Below are 20,700 nucleotides of genomic sequence, written 5' to 3'. Positions count from 1 at the left end.
TGGAACATACTTTGGCTTCATTTGTAATAATTGTATTAAGTCCCATTGTAGTTTTTACACATGCATAACAAAATCATTTGAATTTGACTTTATAAAACGTGTATCTTTGAATGCTGCATGTACACCTATAAAAATCAATGTAATAGACAAGACACTAATTTTATATATGTATTTATGTATCTGTGTGTGTGTGTGTGTGTGTGTATGTGTGTAGGTATATATACAGTATGTCACAAAAGTGAGTACACCCCTCACATTTTTGTAAATATTTGATTATATCTTTTCATGTGACAACACTGAAGAAATGACACTTTGCTACAATGTAATGTAGTGAGTGTACAGCTTGTATAACAATGTAAATTTGCTGTCCCCTCAAAATAATTCAACACACAGCCATTAATGTCTAAACCGCTGGCAACAAAAGTGAGTACACCCCTAAGTGAAAATGTCCAAATTAGGCCCAATTAGCCAATTTCCCTCCCCTGTGTTATGTGGCTCGTTAGTGTTAATGGGGAGCAGGTGTGTTAAATTTGGTGTTATCACTCTCACACTCCCTCATACTGGTCACTGGAAGTTCAACATGGCAACTCATGGCAAAGAACTCTCTGAGGATCTGAAAAAATCAATTGTTGATCTACATAAAGATGGCTTACGCTATAAGAAGATTGCCAAGACCCTGAAACTGAGCTGCAGCACAGTGGCCAAGACCATACAGCGGTTTAACAGGACAGGTTTCACTCAGAACAGGCCTCACCATGGTCGACCAAAGAAGTTGAGTATACATGCTCAGAGCCATATCCAGAGGTTGTCTTTGGGAAATAGACGTATGAGTGCTGCCAGCATTGCTACAGATGTTGAAGGGGTGGGGGGTCAGCCTGTCAGTGCTCAGACCATGCGCCGCACACTGCATCAAATTGGTCCGCATGGCTGTCGTCCCAGAAGGAAGCCTCTTCTAAAGATGATACACCAGAAAGCCCGCAAACAGTTTGCTGAAGACAAGCAGACTAAGGAAATGGATTACTGGAACCATGTCCTGTGGTCTGATGAGACCAAGATAAACTTATTTGGTTCAGATGGTGTCAAGCGTGTGGCAACCAGGTAAGGAGTACAAAGACAAGTGTGTCTTGCCTACAGTCAAGCATGGTGGTGGGAGTGTCATGGTCTGGGGCTGCATGAGTGCTGCCAGCACTAGGGAGCTACAGTTCATTGAGGCAACCATGAATGCCAACATGTACTGTGACATACTGAAGCAGAGCATGATCCGCTCCCTTCAGAGACTGGGCCGCAGGGCAGTATTCCAACATAATAACGACCCCAAACACACCTCCAAGATGACCACTGTCTTGCTAAAGAAGCTGAGGGTAAAGGAGATGGACTGGCCAAGCAAGTCTCCAGACCTAAACCCTGTTGAGCATCTGTGGGGCATCCTCGGAAGGTGGAGGAGCGCAAGGTCTCTAACATCCACCAGCTCCGTAATGTCGTCATGGAGGAGTGGAAGAGGACTCCAGTGGCAACCTGTGAAGCTCTGGTGAACTCCATGCCCAAGAGGGTTAAGGCAGTCCTGGATAATAATGGCGGCCACACAAAATGTTGACGTTTTGGGCCCAATTTGGACATTTTCACTGTATTCACTTTTGTTGCCAGTGGTTTAGACATTAATGGCAGGTTATTGTGAGTTTTTTCATTTTTATATTTCCCCCTCAAAGATTTCAGTTTGTTTTCAATTGAATTGTTCACGTTATAGGTCACATTAAAGGTGGAAAAAGTTCTGACATGATTTATCTTTGTTTCATTCTTTTACATCACAAGAACCTGGCATTTTAACTGGGGTGTGTAGACATTTTATAACCACTGTGTATAGAGGTGTCACATATATATATATATATATATATATATATATATATATATATATATATATATATATATGTATATATGTATGTGTGTGTGTATATGTATATGTAGGTATATATATATATATATATATATATATATATATATATATATATATATATATATATATATATATATATATATAATCATGAATAGGGCACGATGTACATATCCACATCTAAAATATTTTTCCCATGCGCTTTTGTTTTTTGACACGGTTGTGTGGAGAATGCGGCTTTGTTCTCTAAACCTATTCAACACGGAGAATGTAATGCAGGAAAAGCAACGGGATAAACGCTTAGTAGCCTAATAAAGGGTTTATACGTCCGTCTGGCATCTTTCCAAATCATTACCAAAGGTTGTTTGCAAAGTTTATGAAGGTGTCTTGGTGTACGGTTTCTTTGCAGAAGACTGACATTAGATTTTTTTTTGTTGTCGAAATGTTTTGCTGGGAGGAGTGAGCTGCTGCTGAAATCTTGTGAACTAGAGGGGGAGCGTGGATAATTACGGACAAGAAAGGCGCTTCGGCGTGTTTCACCTCCTTTGTTGTTAGTGGGAAGATTTCAAACTTCGTGAACGAGTTTGTATTTGTATTGTTTTGAAAACGTTTCCCTTTGGATAGTGATATTGTGTCGAGTACGGTGGGTCTTTTCGTGCGTGTTGGAGAATTCGCCCCCGCTGTACTTTTTGGTTTATGCCAGAAGCACAGTCTGAGCTGCAGAGCGCTCAACCAGTAAACTTTTCAGATGATATCACTGCAATGGAAACACTGGCAACAATCGACTGCGATTTGTTTTTGTCGTATGTAGTGTACACATTTTCATAAAGGACCCGTATTCAACTTTCCTTTTAGTTTAATAGCAATTGTTGCAGTTTACAAGCATGTCTGGAAGTATTTTGATTATATTTTGTGCGACGGAATTCAGGGCTGAGACAGGAACAACTTTCTTATAACAGAGGTGTCTGTCACCGACTACGGTTCTTCACCGGTTTTCTAGCTAGACTATTACGTATGGTCACGGGTTAAAACTGAGCCGAAGGCAATACTTCATAACCGCAGACATTATGGAGGGCCAAGGCGACCAGGCAGCCGCCCCCGTAGAACCTGAGGCGGACAGCGCAGTGTCTGACAGTTTCTCCCAACTCTGGACAGACGTGATGGGGATGCTGGTAAGTTTGGGGGCCAGTTTGTTTTGGGGGAGGGGGGCAGGAAGGTAACAACCAACTGTGAAAAGCTTTCAACTTTGTCCCTCAAAGAGGGGGGCGGGGGGCGCATTGATTGCCCGTTCAGTGTTTGTATATTGAGACTGGTTAATGCATGTATATCACGTCCCTGAACAACAACGTGGGGTCTATTTATCAAACCGACAAACTCAGTGTACTTTCCATCCTCGGTGCCCAACATATGTATTTCCGATTCAGGTTATTTACCTCAATCGCCCCTGTTCACGAGGAGATATTCATTATTAGGGTTGAAGCTGGAATCCTTTAAAAATGGTATGTTTTTATATACAACATTAACTGTTTATGTTCTGTTTAATCCTCGTCTTGATTACAATTTCTTGATTTTATTTCAATGGCGGGTTTTACGTTAGGTTACTGCAGTTTAGTAGTCGAACTTCTGTGTGGTCTTTTAGTGCCGGTTGCGAGAACACTTGTTGCTGTGCTTCTCTGATGGAACGTTACTTTGAGAACGTTTCGATGTAAAACGTTGATGAAATTGTTCTCTAATCAGACAAATGTGTTTAGACCTGGAAAGTGATATTCTAGGTTTGATTATTTTCTTATCTGTGCGTAGTGCGTTCATTTATTTTGGACAGTAATTGGACTGCAGTAAAATGTAGATTTTTAGCAGTTGTAGTCAGTTGTAGCCAATGCATGTGCGTCTGGATTTGGGCTTAGAAGGTGGGCCAAAATGACCGGTCTTTAATCCACGTAGGCCTATACCAAGCCTGAGTTTACAAAAGAACATGGCAAATTAATTAATGCAATTATGACACAGAAAATGTCTATATTGATCAACATAATATTTTTTGCAGTAAGTTTTTTTTTTTAGCAGAGGGATATGATACAACCATATTGGCTTTCTTTTCACGTGTGTGGGCTATCTGATCTGATTGACCAAAAGTTTCACTCTTCCAGTGTTAGTGCTGTGTCGTTTGAAGATGAATGTGTTAATTGGGTCTGGTCTGGCACTGTAAATGTTAATCTGGTGTGAAATCCTTGCCCTAACGATAGAGACAGAGGTGTGTGTGTGTGTGAGAATAGTGTCTCCTGACCTCTCACTTTGGGAAACCAAAGGAGTCCAGCCAGACGATTTAACCAGATGTATCACGCCTGAGGTAAATGTCTAACAGTGCTTTCATCTTTGACGTCTTTCCCCTGCCAACACACACACACACACACACAAATGTGACACCTCTATTGGTGACTCAGCCTTTCAAACATACTGCATCACAGTTATATGAGACTGGTGCTTGTGATCTTTTTAATGGAAGTTTTTTTTATTACCAGTAATGTGATTGTCACAGAAGACTCATCTCAGATTTCATGTCATTTGGTCACTGCTCAGGTTTCTGTCCTGTACAGCATTGGTACTAATGAAAGAGCTCATTAACTATCACTGGGCTTGAGTAAGTTTAAATCCCTATAATGTGCCATATACTGTGAATGCATTGTGGCTTATGGTCTTTTCTGTGCTTTGTAGCCCAGAAAGCATGCTTTTGGTCTTTGGAAAGGCTAAGTTTGTTCATGTGGGCATTAGGTAACACTTTTGAAGATATTCACATATGCACCCCTGATATTGTCTGGAGCCCACCCCCTTACCCAGATGAACAGTCAGTAGTCAATTACTATTAGATCAGCAACAAAGTTCCTTTCCACCTGAACAGGGTTGAAATTCTGGGAATTATTTTGAGATTTTTTACAAAAAAGGGCCATTAGCATCAATTAATACAGTCTGGTTTTATTTATAAAATATAACCAAGAAAACAGGGAAATTAAATTTTGGATTGCACTGGGCCTTTAACGACAACAAGCTAAACCCCCGAAGCCCATGTTATGTCATTTCCTTTGGAAGAACAGGCTGTTACTGAGTGGAAAAGGCTTGAATAGCTCAACTGACACCTGATATATGTGGCGTTTCACTCTGTATTTCTCTAGGGGTCATTCCAGGGACAACAATGTTAGATCCCAAATGTTTATTAAGCCTGTACAGTTCAATAGGTCTTGTCACAATGGATTCCATATCTTCGGGCAGCAAAAGGGCCCTGCTATATTTACTTGGTTCACAGTACTTAATGCTTTTTCTATGGTCATTGTCTGTAGGACCTTACAAGAGAACGCCCTTCTGAGTGAGCCACTGCCTGGATCTATTTGAAACATCTGAACACTACTCTTACCATTTCATTTGTACATCAGCCGTTTAGATTTCACACAGCTTCTTAGTCACCCAATGAATGTGAAGTCTGCGAGACAACACTGACGTGATTCCAATTTAGCTAATTTGGTCATATGACTTGTTCAGCCTTGCAGTTGCTATATTTACTTTATTTACTTAAATTATGTTTATCAGAGAGTACAGTATGCCTGTGACCAGGGAGGGAATTAAAAGTCCATCTTAAAAAGGAATGAATTGAACTATAATTGATCCTAAAATGGCATTTAACTGTATGAATGACTCTATAATTCCTGGTTCATCCTAGATAAATATAACTTGAAGGGCAGTGGTATTGTTTGTCATACCAGTGTTTGTTTGTAAACTATCGCTAGGAGTGTTTAGAATGAGAATAACTCCATGAGACGGTCATTTATTTTTAGTGGCAGCTAGGTAAACACTAAGCCAATTAAGAGTCTGGGTCTCTTATGTATTCATAGTTATTGCGTTAAGGGTACATTAGCATAGTTGCTCTTTGAAAAGAGTTAGTCTTAAACCGACCCAGTTTGATCTCTGAAGAATCCCAAGTACTCAGTCGGAATTAAGCTTGCAAATTCTCTTGGTTGCTACAGTAGTGAGGGTATATGGTTTTATACAAGTCACCTTTGTTAATCAATCCCACGACCCTGGTGTTGAAATCGCCACACTTTACTACCTGAGCTACACTGGACCATTTTGGAAATATTGTTAAAGGCAGCATGCCATTTATAACATTTCCACAAGGTAGGTGTGTATGGATGCAGGTGTTTGGGTGAGTGGTGGACATACCATTAGCTCTTTCAACCTTACATACTCATGGCACACACTTTTAGTAACTGTGCGAGCGTATCTCAAAACCATGTCATTTCACTGGCATAGCAGTTGAAAGATGTTATTTATATAAATTATTGTTTTTATTTGGTTTTTGCTCCAGACTTCATCTGTCTAATTTGGACACATGTCTGGACAGCTGACAGTCCCATGTGAATTCTCAGGCAGCTACTCTAAAAGAGCTCTCTCATCCCAGTTGGCATTGGATGTTTGTACCATTTACTGTTTTCACATTGGATGGGCTCTGTTTCCTGTAAAAACAAGTCTGTAATGTTTATTATCATCAGCCCCTTTTAAAACTAACCCATATTTATTGCTTTTTGTATACAGGTATTCCCCTTTTGTAAAAATGTGGGTAACTGGTGAATTGGGAGGAGTGGGTGAATGGTCTTTGTAAACAATGGGTACTGTTTGCAGTTCAAATTAAGGAGGTGTGAATATTGGAAGTGCTAATTTATTGACTTGAAACAACGGAGGAGTATTCACACTGACCTGGTGCCCTTATTTTAGTTACAGTGACTGTGAAAATGTAATGACTAGGTTGTTATGTTTCCATTTCCATTTCAGATGCAAAGGCTGTGCATGCACATTTTGTCTTGCTGTCTGTATATGAATAGAGGTCAGCTTTAAGCATCAAGAAGACATTGTTACAGTTTAGAAAGGAGAATCCTTATCAATGCATAGTCATTGATAAGAAGTCAAATGTTTTGTCTCAAATGCTTGTTCATGCAGATATAACGTCCTGTTACTCACCCTTTGATATATTTTATTAGACTTAGACCATTCAGCCAAAATGTAATTTAAATCTCTCAGACTGACTGTGTGAAAACTGGTTAGCTAAAAAGAAACTTCTGTTGGTTGAAAGAGCGATACTTTCTCCCAGTTTGCATTGTGTAGCTGTCCCGGAGCCCACCCCCCCGCCTAACCCTGCAATGGCACATCCAACCCCCCCCCCAACCTAACCCAGCATTGCCACATCCACCCCCCCGCCTAACCCTGCAATGCCACATCCACCCCCCCCGCCTAACCCTGCAATGCCACATCCAACCCCCCCCCCCAACCTAACTCAGCAATGCCACATCCACCCCCCCGCCTAACACTGCAATGCCACATCCACCCCCCCCGCCTAACCCTGCAATGCCACATCCACCCCTCCGCCTAACCCTGCAATGCCACATCCACCCCCCCCGCCTAACCCTGCAATGCCACATCCACCCCCCCCGCCAACCTAACCCAGCAATGCCACATCCAACCCCCCCCCCAACCTAACCCAGCAATGCCACATCCACCCCTCCGCCTAACCCTGCAATGCCACATCCACCCCCCCCGCCTAACCCTGCAATGCCACATCCACCCCCCCCGCCTAACCCTGCAATGCCACGTCCAACCCCCCCCCAACCTAACCCAGCAATGCCACATCCACCCCCCCCCCCCGCCTAACCCTGCAATGCCACATCCACCCCCCCCCCAACCTAACTCAGCAATGCCACATCCAACCCCCCCCAACCTAACTCAGCAATGCCACATCCACCCCCCCGCCTAACACTGCAATGCCACATCCACCCCCCCCCGCCTAACCCAGCAATGCCACATCCACCCCCCCGCCTAACCCTGCAATGCCACGTCCAAACCCCCCCCCCAACCTAACCCTGCAATTCCACCTCCAACCCCCCCCCCCCAACCTAACCCAGCAATGCCACATCCACCCCCCCCCCCCCCCCGCCTAACCTTGCAATGCCACGTCCAACCTTGGTTAGTCACCTTCCCAGTCTTTTGTTGTGGAGGCCAGTACCAAAGCAGCTCTGTCAGGTTTTTTCTTTCAGCGCCATGGAGCACATCCTCAGGAAGCTGCACCGAACGGGATGGGCCCCTGGCTTTATGCCAGCTGAGGTGTAGTGATACATGCGAGAGAGGTACATGCATGCGGTTGGAGGTCATTGTCTGCCACTGACAAAGCCTGGAAGGAGGAAGAGAACAAGGGACATCTTACCCCTTCACTGCCATCAGCCTGGCCGGTGATTTGGGGGCTTGGGTTATTGGAGCCAGTGTGCTCTATATAACTCAGGGGGGATGTGGGTGCGAGGTGCTAATTTGCCCCAAATCCTGCTTGTTACGAATTGGGAATATGAAACGAATGAACCGATCACACTACACAGCGTTACATGAGATATGTGATGGCTATTGTCGTTTAACACTGACAGAAGCCTTGTCCACAGCGTTAACAGAATCCCATAAGGTTCTATGTGTGCGACTGGTCCCAGTATCATAAACCGCACTGTCAGGAATGTCTATCTAAATCTAGGAACAGAACAAACACTTAAGCTAAGAGCTAATATTTTAGAGACCTCTGGAATGCCTTTGGTTGCTTGGAGAAATATCAGGCACTGTCTGAGGAATGGAGAGACACATTTACTTGCCTGCAAACATGGAGATACTTTAGTTTGGTATTTGGCAAATGAAGATGCTGAGAACCAATGTATTGGTACCAGAGATCACTCATTATCCAAAAGGGTTGTTCCAGTATTTCATTATTATTTTTTTTCACCAAATTTAGTTTTCGTGTGTGTTGGCATCTTTCGATTATTCTGTAGAGGAGGGGACATTTGGCCTGTGACATACACGGTCATAGGATGAAGCTCTTCCTCTCTTAACAAATACAGACCCAGAATTTATTCAAGCATCTGATAAATGAAGTTAGCTGAGAGTAAAAGAAGCCCAGAAGAGGTTTAGTATTAGCTAACTTGGCAGTTTATCTAGTTTTTAGCATGAGTGAATTCAAAAGGTCAGTCAGCAAGGGTTTATACCTTCATGCTGGTAATTATTTATAACAGATTTTGTTACTTTTGTTTGTGAAATGGCAAAGAACAGCATGCCAGCTTGTTAGGCTTTTGTGCCCATAAACTACTTTAGAGGCTTCTGGGAAATCAGGGCTTTGAGTGCATCTAGCAGTGTTGAATGGCAAAACCTTTAAAATGTTTAGTTTCCTTTTGATTTCCCTCCAAACAACAGGCCTTAACAGTAAAGGGTTGCAGCTCTGGTGCAATGATAGCTTACAGTAAATGTTTAATCATGGTTGTTTAAGTTGGACTGAAGGGCCCTGATTTAGATACTGCGTTAGGCATGATGAAAAAACTCAAATGAAAAAATTTCTTCTTTCAGTTGCATTCGAGCAAATTGTTTACGCTGGTTTCGTAGTCAATTGGCTGTCAATTTGTGTATTGATGTCTGTGTTGCGTTGCCTAATTACTACCTTAAGCTGCCTGACAAGGGAGCTGTTCCTGAAATGTCATGGAGCACGACTTGGTGGCAGATAAGGCTTAGTTCCTGCGGTATGGGTGTGACCTGTTGAGGATTGCCATGCTCTCCTACTGTTCAGCAGTGACCCGTGGGTGCCCTTCCAGATGTGATACTGCCTCAGCATCAGCCTCGCATGGTGCTCTGATTAAAGTAACGGGAAGGCTGTTGACTAGATTTCAGTTTGAACTCCTACTCCATGTCAGTGGAATAATGGACCGAACCCTCTGAATGTATGGCTGTTACCAAGCCATGCATTTAATAAAGTATGCATTTCGCTTTTCCCTTAAATGTCTGTGTGTCATGTGGAGTGACTAAAACAGTTCAACGGTCTTTGTAGCCAGTCTTAGATATAGTAAGCCTACGACTTAAGGTTGATCCTTCTGCTAGAGGTTTTTCCCATTGTCTTTACAGGAAATCTAAAAGAGACCGTATTTCCACCATGCTGCACAACATGCAGAGTTTGGACCTGCCCCCAACACTGCATATCTCTAATTGTCTCTAATTATACACTAGCATTTAAATGTGTTGTGTATAAAGCCCATTCGTGCATGATGTAATAGGAGGTTCCTAACTTGAGAAGTTCATTTTAAACACTGACACCCAGCGCTGTTGTCCGTGGGTTCTGAAGTGTTTCAGCTGAACAGGAAATGAGGAGTGGTCAGAGAGGAGAGTGAGAGCAATGTTCTGGGCTTGAGATGTGGAACGTTTGCGGTTTCACCCTGAACCCTCTCCCTTTCTTTTCCTCACCGTCTCTGTCCCTTTCCTCTCTCCCCTCGCCCTCTCCTTCTATTTTCTTTCTCCTTTTCTCAGTCATTCTCTTGTTCTTTCTGTCTCATTCTCTCTGTTTGTGTTATTGGCTGGGTGTTGTCTTCTGTAGCTGCTCTCACTGCATGACTGCTGAACTTGACTTAAGGCTGGGTGGTGCACTCATGTATGCACAAGGTGGGAGCCATTGTAAAACAGAAACATTGAGTTTGGACTATTGCATTATGGGGGCTTTTTCAGCTCCATAAAACCATAATTGGTGTCAGTCCATTTTCTTTTAATTCAGCACACACACACACACACACACACACACACACACACACACACACACACACACACACACACACACACACACAGGCATTACTTCAGAATAGCTGGTGAGTTAGCTTGCTAGCCTAAGACAAACACCCCAGTGTTGCTGTTGATCTTCTGTTGAAAAGCAGGGAGAAGCTATCTCTACATAAAGAGCCTGTCCTCTACCTCCAGGGCTTTTACCCCTCCATCCCCCTCAGCTACCGCAGTTAATACCCCACAAATCACCCCTTTACACTGGCCCCATGCTCCCCTCACACTGTCACGTGAACTATTGTTATCCACATTCCCCTAGTCCCATGCTCACTGGCAAATAAACGCCAACTCATCCTCACATAAATCGACACATACTCAATCACCTGCATCTTGTCATTGTCTCACACGCAATGTGTTATGGCCCCTGGTCTGGCTCCCAGCTGGGCCCGGCTGTGTCTAGGCTGGAGGAGCTCAAGGAATCCTTGGTATGCTAACGCGCACACATTCGTTAGTCATTCGGCAGACCTCCGTTAGCAGAGAAGGTTTCAGTGTCCTTTGTATGCTAACGCGCACACATTCGTTAGTCATTCGGTAGACCTCCATTAGCAAAGAAGGTTTCAGTGCCTTGCTCAAGGGCACACGGGCAGCTTTCTTTCCACCCCACCTGGCTATGCTCACATTTAGTCAGTTTCATCAGTGAATGTAAGACATGAAAGCCAAATACAGAGTAAATATGTAAAATATGGTATATTGCAAATGAAACTGTAGACCAGCAGCAATCCGTGGAGTCACACTAGATCGGCTGTGGCACGTGTATTGTGAATACTTTCCCTGGTCTCCTCTGTGAGGAATGTGGTGAAAAGCATAAGTCTGCCCTAGGCCCAGCTGTGTGGGAGAGCATCGAGTTCACTTCATTCAGACTTAATATAAGATGTTGTCCTGGGTCTCCTAAACCTTTACTCTTAACTGTAATTCTATGAACCATCAAGTTGTTTCAGATCTAATCACAATGCAACGCTATAATGACCGTGAAGTGAATGCAGTCCTAAATATGGCAATATTCACCATAGTCCACAGGACGTCCAATTTTGACTTTGAAGATGTTGTCAGGGAGAGAGGGAGGCCTCCGGAGAGAATCTCAGCCCTCTCTAACCATATGTCATAGCTGGGATTTCAAAGAACTATTCTGGAACAGAAGACAGGGTGGGTGGTGAAAAATCCTGCAAAAAAACTCCGACATCTGACTCAGGACTTTCTCAGCAGCTTATTCGAATACACTCTTTTTAATGTGAATTTCACTGCTGGTGGCTGAATTCATTTCAGCTTTGTTTTTCCACAGTGCCACTGTGATTTGTCTGTTTCTAATCCTTGATGTTGTAAAAATGGCTTCTTAGAAGAAGCCTCTCTACTTTCCTTGTGTGTGTGTGTGTGTGTGTTTGTGCACGCCTGCCCTTGCGTTGTGTGTGTGTGGCACTCTACAGTGCCCCATTCATACCATGCTGGCACGGAGATACTGGACCCTGTTGAGATGACCACAGACAGAGACTGAGAGAGACTGTTCACTGTGAACAGAGTGACTCAATGCACGCTGACCACTCAACAAGCCAGGCACTGGCTTCATCCAAACCCATTCATATTAAACCGTCATTTCTATATGGCGGACAGTACTATCCTGACTAGTTATGGGTCCAAACATCAGGAAGCTTCTCAGGTCCTCAAATGAAATCCCACGTTTGAGTAAATTCAATGTCACCTGATCTGACCATTGTTTTTTCCCCAACCAGGCAGGCTAACAAGTTTCAGCTGTTTTATACGTTTTTCAGGTCTTCTCAGAAGAATGTATTTGACTGGCAGTCTGAGGCCGATTATTTGAAGTCTTCGCCGAGATGCTTGCTCATTCCTGCAGTAAAAAAATAACCCATACATTATTTTCCCTGTTTTCCTTGAAAATCATTGCAGTTGTTGAAGGCTGTTGAAGTCATTTAGCAGAAGTTCTTATGCAGAGTCTTTTTAGTTCAGTGCCTTGCTCAAGTGCACAGCGATAGATTCGTCAAAATGTCAGCTCTGGGATTCGATCTGGTGTTATTTGCTTTCTTATTGTTCGGTAAAGGGCTGTCTATCTAACATCACTTCTTATTTAAAGTGTATGATGGGCTACAAGCTACCTCCTCATATTTTACAGCATACCCCACACAAAGACAGGAACCCACGGAAAGCTGAAATCCCTCCCTGGCAGGAAGATGTTGTTTAGGTTTGGGGCTGAGAGAATGTCAGAGACGGGGTGTAAAGGGCATTTCGGATCTCTGTGTGTGTTTATCTGCAGACCAAATGCCTTAAACACTCCTGGTTAGCCTTATTTATTGTTTGATCAGAATAAGTGCCTAAAATGCATAAGACGAGGACTCGTAGTTTAGGTGTGTTTTGAAACGGTTGTTTGTGTGAGGAAACTGAATGTAAAAAAAAAAAAAGTGCTGCTGTTCTTCGCCAGAACACCCAGCTGGTAGCTGCCACCTCTGTGGATGTGACTAACTTCTCATCTGGAACTGGAGGCGAAAGGCTTATTGGACTGTAGAGGCAATGGGCTAGTGGAGAAATATACGGGCGCGCACACACGCACCGTTAGTCCTTTCCTTTCCAAACAGAGTATGATTAGTTTAACGCACACAGCAAAATTAAAAGCGCTCAGCTAACGCTAAAAGGCTATACCCTTCCACCGCGTTAGCCAGTTAGCTAATTATCTCAGCCCAGGGTGTCAGCAGGAGGAAGACGTCGAGTTTGAGTGATTAAATTTGCGCCGTGCCAGCCACATGCGTGCTTCTCACACGCTCTTAATTGCGACCGGCTGTGACGGGGGTTTTATTAAGCTGCAAGTCACCCAGAGCGAGAGAGACGTGGAACTTAGGTTGTTAATCGCTTCACTTGATTGAACTCCCTTTACCTCGCCTGGAGTACGGTACTTGGAATGTGGAAGCGGTGGTGGGGAATTGGAGTTCTGCGCTTACTTGAAGAGATTGAATTATTTACGTTGTTCAAAGTAGTAAAACCAGTGTTATTCATCCAGACAACGGCGTCACTCACCAACACGCTGTGTTTCCTCTGTTCACCCGCGTTCTCCATCTGAATGTTTTTTTTTATTTTTATAAAAGATTCTCCGTTTCTCTCACCTTGTGCAGGATGGTTCTCTGGGGAACATTGATGACCTGGCCCAGGAGTACTCAGATTACTACAACACCTGCTTCAGTGACGTCAGCGACCGCATGGAGGAGCTGCGCAAGAGACGCGTGTCCCAGGACCTCGACATGGTACTCCACAAACATTAAGTCACCACTCTGAGTCTATGGAAAGGGATGTCCCAGCAAACCAACACCTACTACTGAAGCACAATACTGTGCAAGAGACGTAGGCAGCTGAAAGTCAAACTAAAGCCATAATTTATTTGGATAGTGTTTGTAGAACATATATATTTCAGCTGCTGAACGCTTTGACACAGTACTGTGGTTTGTAACTTAGTCCCCACAAAACATCACCTGTTTCAGTAGTAGTGTACAAAAGAGTCCCATGAATTCAGAAAGCCCACTGGCTTACATCAATGCAATGCCAGCTTGATTACTTAAGTGTTCCCTTGGGCTTACATAGTCTATAACTATAATTCATTTTCATGAAGTGAAAGATATGTTTAATGGAAATTATTCTATCCTGTAATAATTTGTTCACTCATTATTAATTTATGAAATCCTCAAACATATTCTTTGAACAGTTGGGTGTTTTTACAGAGTGCCATTTCCCCGTGTTCTGCCAACAGCCTGGAAGCGATTTGGGGGTGGTGGAATTGGATGAGTGAGCAATCCTGAGAGTGTTAGTGTGTTTGGGACTCTTTTCTAACGCTGTTAGTTTGCCCTCCGCCTTCCCAGTGCGTAAACGCCATTGTGTTGTGTTTTGGTGTAGCTGGTGGGAAGGGGGTTCTCCTTCACAGGGATGTAGGGTAGTAGGGCAGGCAACCCAGGGTTGCCAAGTTACTTGCGGAGGTATTGAAGAATGCAGCTGGTCCTGGCAGAGAACGAAGCTCAGCCTCTACTGCTCAGAGCTCCCCTGTAGGGTCTGTACTTCACACATCCCGAGAGGGGGAGGTTTGCGTTCATATGCCAGCATCATCAACGCACTATGATGGCACTGTTTGAGTCTATGTAAATCCCTTAAAGCGTCCATTCCATGTACCATGCCATAACTGCAAATCTGTTGCTGTATCGCTGTGGTCTTTAGTGATTGTTTTTACTCACAAACATTGCAGCTGTCACAAGGATCACAGCGAAAACAGTGTATGCAAAAAAAAAAACCTTTATTTGAATTGAAAGTAGAAATTGTGATCATGCTAAATTTCTCATTGACAAATGTTTACGTTGATCTCCTCAGCCTTTGCCGTGAAGTACCATCCATTTCTAACAGGAGGTTGAGAGAGACATTCATGCGCAAGATACTTCATTTAGAGCTGGGGCAATATGGCTAGTACAACAGCTTTTTCAAAACCTATCAGGATATATTCAACATGTATTTTTATATTATTATGTTTATGATTAGTGCATGGGGGGGGGGGGGGGGGTTAAAAATGGGATTTCCCTCAGGATCTCTCCAGCCCTGTGGTTTTGATTGATTTGTGAGTTGGGTCTCAGAATGATAGAATGGGTGAATTATGGTGAGCTCAGCTGTCCTGATTCAGGTAGGCCAAAGGTTCTGTCTGCTCTGATCCAAGAGCCTTTTAATGGAGCATTCTCATATCCAGCATCACATTACCAATGTGTGTCAGAATGACTGAAGCGGGTCACATCTCCGCACTAGCAGGGAAGTTACCGTCCCGGCAAGGGAAACTAGGGGAAGCAGAAGCAATCAGGCCCAGATTTACTGCATGAGAGAAGACCTGGCTGTGTCGGGATGGGCCAGAACTCGGGGAGAGGGAAGTGTCGAGAGCATCCCTCAAAGGGTGAGCTAGAAGAGGATGTGAGAGGGAGGATTTGAGAGCCTGCAGCTGCTTGCCCCCAACCCCCCTCCCCAAAACAACTTGGCAAGAGCGAGGACAGGAAAAAGGAGGAACTGAAAGAACAGAGGGGATTTATTCACACTCAAGACACCTGTAGAACAGACTTCATGCCACTGTGGCGATCTCACGGAGGATCCCATGTCTAACACACGCACGACACTGGGTCCCTCTGACACGCGCGGCACTGGGTCCCTCTGACACGCGCGGCACGGGGTCCCTCTGACACGCGCGGCACGGGGTCCCTCTGACACGCGCGGCACGGGGTCCCTCTGACACGCGCGGCACGGGGTCCCTCTGACACGCGCGGCACGGGGTCCCTCTGACACGCGCGGCACGGGGTCCCTCTGACACGCGCGGCACGGGGTCCCTCTGACACGCGCGGCACGGGGTCCCTCTGACACGCGCGGCACGGGGTCCCTCTGACACGCGCGGCACGGGGTCCCTCTGACACGCGCGGCACGGGGTCCCTCTGACACGCGCGGCACGGGGTCCCTCTGACACGCGCGGCACGGGGTCCCTCTGACACGCGCGGCACGGGGTCCCTCTGACACGCGCGGCACGGGGTCCCTCTGACACGCGCGGCACGGGGTCCCTCTGACACGCGTGGCACTGGGTCCCTCTGACATTTCACGCCGCTGCAAAAGGCACGACAGATCTTCTCGGTGACAGATGTCCCCCTTTTCCAGCTCTGAAAAACAAGCATATTGCAGACATTTTCTAGTCGGGATTTGAGTGTTTTCTCAAGAGTGATCTATAGCCAGCTGCAGTTGCTTAACCCTCCACTTGGCTGGTATTATTGTGTCTAGGCTGGACACCTTCACAGACGCTCTCAATATCAGTGGGACAAAAGTTGTGGAAAACTGTAATGAGGAAGGAGCAGAAAGAGAGTGTCAGAAAATGGAGAGCAGGGGAAAGGGTTGATTGACAGTGGCAGAGAGTGAGCGGATAAAGGGAGGGAATGACACTTTGCAGCAGTTGAAGTGCGTATAGCCAGTGGCTGACAGCCAGTCCTATCTAGGCTCTCCCTGAGGAACAATCGGAGTGAGCAGGATAAGGTAATTATGTTAAAAGGGCAGATATGGACGGTTAACAGGCTGGCATTTAAACTGCCCCCTTCCCCTGGAGAAGTGACCTTTCAGAGAGGGTTTGTCTGTCGCAGCTGAACGGGTGGTTGTTTTATTGTCTTCTTTCAAACCTCCTTTTCTCCATGCTCACCTTAGCCTCTGTCCCCTGGCCTGTCCTCTCTACCGGTACTCAATGCCATCAGTCCACTTTCCTTTTCAATCCCACTCCCTCGTTTCCCTTCATCGCCCGCCTGTTGCCACTCAAAGACATGTATCCGGACTCTGACTCTGAGACATGGCCCTGTATTGAAGGTCACTGGCTGAAACCTGACCTTTAACCCTTTGATTGGAAGACTTGAGTTCGGGCAGACAGTCAACAGCGGATATTGGAAAACTTTCTCTGCAGTGGTTAGCTGTAGTACTGATGTCCAGGAGACCCTAAAGCTTTTTCAGCCCGCTACAAACATCTGACCAGATTGGACTCTCAAGGTCTTTAATGTACTCTGGGTCTTTGGGGTTATAATGATAAAAAACACTTTTCTAGGGAAATCAAGGATGTTTCAACAGCAGGAATTCCCAACTCCATGCCTTGAGAACCCTAAACCATATGTATTTTTATTATAGCCCTGCACAAGCACACATGATTCAGCTTGATTTAGCTAGGCAACTAATCTTCAGGCCATTGATTTGATTCCAGTAGTCCTCAAATCTACAGGCCCTCAATAACCCGAACTGAACTGTTCCCCTGGAAAAATAGCTGAAGTTTCCCCTTGATAAAAATAAATAAATCTCTGTACAGCTGTGGTCAAGTATCTGCCAACAAAGCGAAATCATAGCAGATTTACATTTAGATTTTATTTCCCATAAACTTACTTTCTATTAGCCTCCTAACAAGGTCAGAATGTCCTCATTTCACATACTTGACAAAAATCCTGCTTGCTTTCTCTCTCTTCCTCCTTCATTTCTGCTTCCGACATCTTGCAAAACATTACATTTTTCTGAGATGTTTTGCAACAAATCAAACCCTGGGGGCCTGATGACGGCACAGTTGTGCCTTGGCTCTCTTTTTCAAAGTGGGGCTCTTCAACGCAAACCTGTAGTTGTTGATGGAGACTCTTTCTGTCCATAATGATTATCAGTGTACACTCTTCCTGTCCAGCCTATATCTAGTCCGCATGTCTTCAATGTAGTTTTATGGGCAGCCAGAACACAAAGGGTTAAGATAACATTCCCCTTGGAGATTGAGGGCTGTGGATTAACACGCTTGCCTGACTTCCTCCTAGATCCATTAACAGTGCTGCTTGATTCAACTTCATTAGTTTGGCCAAGAAGTTCTCGCCACTAGGCAATCTAATAGGTGCCATTCTAACATGAGTGAGCATTTACAGTAGCATCTTTATAAACAAAGCTCTCGTTTCTCTTCATTTGAGTCTTAGTACTGTTGACTCATTGACTGGTCCCCAAACTAGAGCCAGTTTACCTTCTAGGTTTCTCCTTGGTTTTACTGCCTTTCCAGGGTGTTTATTTAGCCACTCAGCATCCACTACTTTGTGTCTTTACAGCACCTAAAAAAATGGTTTTATAAAACATTTGATTACATTATTACATTATTCCCCTGATAGTGAGACAGTTCTTCAAGGTTAGACAGGCTGCCAGATCTTAGAAAACAACCCGACTCACTCTGCTCCAACTGTTCTTCAGTCTAGAATTCTTTAGTATGTGGCCTTTTACCTGTCGTGCCCAATACATAAAATTGTATCTGCCACATGCTTGAACAACTAGTGTAGGCTTCATGTTGGAAGCCAACTTAATGGCCCTTGTGCATTAAGCAGCTAAAAGGGTAGTCAATTTACATGATTTCAGTAAGAGAATGCCATCAAAAGTATTCGGCATAATCACTAAGATATCCGATGTGTGTCTGTAGATGTTTGGTGTGTGTGTGTGTGTGTTATCTTTGGCTGTTGGGTTGAGCAGCCACCAATGTCAGCACGCATTTGCAGAAAATTATCTTTGGTTGCTTAAATCCATAGTTTTTAATACATTTAAAAAGAAAATGCATGTGATGTCTTTGTGGTGTATATTTGTATTTGATGGCATAATTAGCTCTGGGTTATGTCACCGGCTGGTATTTCTAATTACACTGGTGATGTAATAACACATACATGTTTTACTATACTTATAAGGTCCTTTTTGGGCCCCAACTTTTTTCCCATTAAGTCTAAATTTCCCTAATCTCTAACCCCAAAATGTACCCTAATCTCAAACTCTATAACCTAACACTTTAATCACTAACCATAACTATATATTAAATATTAATATCCTAAACCAGTATAACCATGACCTTTAACCTAAGGCTAAAATAACATTTTGTGAAGGCTGAGAAAATTTGCTTACGTTCCCTGGTTTGCCCTGAGTTTTGACTTGTTTTCACTGTGTGTGGGTGGGTGTGGGTGGGTGTGGGTGGGTGTGTGTGTGTGTGTGTGTGTGTGGGGGTGGGTGGGTGGTATTTGCCTGAAAAATGTCTGGCTCGCTGCAGATCGGGGTTGACACAGTAGGATGTGGTTCGGCATGCTTGCCGTGGACCTGGATTTCCAGTTTGTGTGTGTGTGTGTGGTTTCACAATGTTGACAACTATTAATGACCATCACCCCACCAGCACGTCTTTATCAGTGAGGTCTTCAGGATCAGCTAGTTTGGCAGGCCTGTCTCACCCCAATCCCGTCCATCCACTAACAGTCTTCCTCTGGGTTTGGGGCGGAGCAACCCCGGCTTGCTCCACCCCCTTCCGCAAGTAATGCCACCCCCAGTCAATCCATGGGCCCTCCAGCCCATGTAATAAGAACCGGCAAGCTACAAAAGCACGCCGTGATTGTTCTTACATGTGGTTTCTCTGCCAAGTGCGGGGCCTTTTCCAACCCGGTTCCCATATTCTGGAGCTTGGACTTACAGAAGGTGGTTGAAGCAGAGAAGCGCTGTTTCAGTCTCACCACTTCTTACACACGGATGGAGAGTTTGTTTTCTCTGCCCTGAGAAGTGGTGTTTATTTGTGCGTGTTGGGGCGTGTGCGTTCCTGTGTGACTGTGTTGCATGTTTCACTGTCGATAACCTAGCTCAAATCTGTAGGCAAGACATTGTGATACTCATTAGCTACACCTCTTTTGTGTCTTTCTGTAAATCTCTCTACATATTCATATGTATATCTTTTGCTCTTTCTGTTAATCGTTAACTCGTTACAGGCATGCTTAAGTGATGAAATACCATCACTCACGGGCAGATATCCTATTGCAGGTGTATTCAACCCCGGAGCCAGCTTCAATCACATTTTGTTTCATGGCAACCCCCTAATTAAGGAATTAATTAGACCTGGGACACCAGGTGGGTGCAATTTGTGATGAGGTAGAACCAAAAACCAGCAGGTTCCCGGCCCTCGTAGGGTAAGAGCTGATTACCCCTGACCTACTGGGTAAAGCATCAGTGCTCCAGTAATTGCCATGGCCCTCTGTTACAACACAAGCAGAAAGGTCCTATATATTTATTAATTTTTAATGTTTTTAAGGGCTTTTGTGTGTTTTATTTTATTTTTGGTTTTAAAGAACTGAACGAGTACACATCCTCATCCCCTTTGTGTAAGGGCTCTGCTGTATTCAGGGAACCAAAACAGTTCCCCATTCACACCGTCCGAAAAGTCCAGAAGTTTCTGAATATTCTGCTGTGCCTGTTGAGTAACTAGTCCTTATAATGCTGCTGTCCTTGAGCAAGGCAGAAACCCTAACTGCACCTTAATTCGGTGGGTTTGCGTTGACTGATTGGGCCATGTTCAGTTGACTTTGAGGTATTTCTATTGTACAAATAATCAACTTTGGAGACCGTTAAAGTGGGGCATTGTCTCAACTGAAGCATACAATTTTCTAGAGGTTCAAATGAAGGAGAATTCTCCCCCTTTGGGAATTTGTGAGATTTAACATGCATACTATATTTCTGTTTGTTTGGTATCTGTTCTCTGAAATATAATGTGTCAGATTCTCTGACTCCCTGCTGAACTTTCTGTTTTTGCTAACTCCAATCCATGTCAGTACTCTGCAGCTACTCATGTGATACAGAGGGAAAAAAGTATTTGA

General features: G+C 44.3%; 1 protein-coding gene across 8 annotated transcripts in view; it reads left to right on the top strand.

Moving 5' to 3' along the window:
* Positions 1-20,700, top strand: part of sash1a (SAM and SH3 domain containing 1a) — a 219,166-nt gene that overhangs the window by 155,783 nt on the left and 42,683 nt on the right. For 4 of the 8 annotated variants that reach the window (XM_020056233.2, XM_010865708.3, XM_020056232.2 and 1 more), the window contains exon 2: positions 13,660-13,788. In XM_020056233.2, coding sequence (XP_019911792.2) covers positions 13,660-13,788 — 129 coding nt within the window. Of the gene's footprint in view, positions 1-2,321; positions 3,061-3,216; positions 3,388-13,632; positions 13,789-20,700 lie in introns of those variants that run through there. The other 4 variants (XM_020056234.2, XM_020056235.2, XM_020056238.2 and 1 more) reach the window with 4 other exon arrangements.

Source organism: Esox lucius, chromosome 18, assembly GCF_011004845.1.
Source record: "Esox lucius isolate fEsoLuc1 chromosome 18, fEsoLuc1.pri, whole genome shotgun sequence".
Lineage (NCBI taxonomy): Eukaryota > Metazoa > Chordata > Actinopteri > Esociformes > Esocidae > Esox > Esox lucius.
Note: the sequence above shows the minus strand (reverse complement) of the source record. Positions and strands in the feature narration are given on the sequence as shown.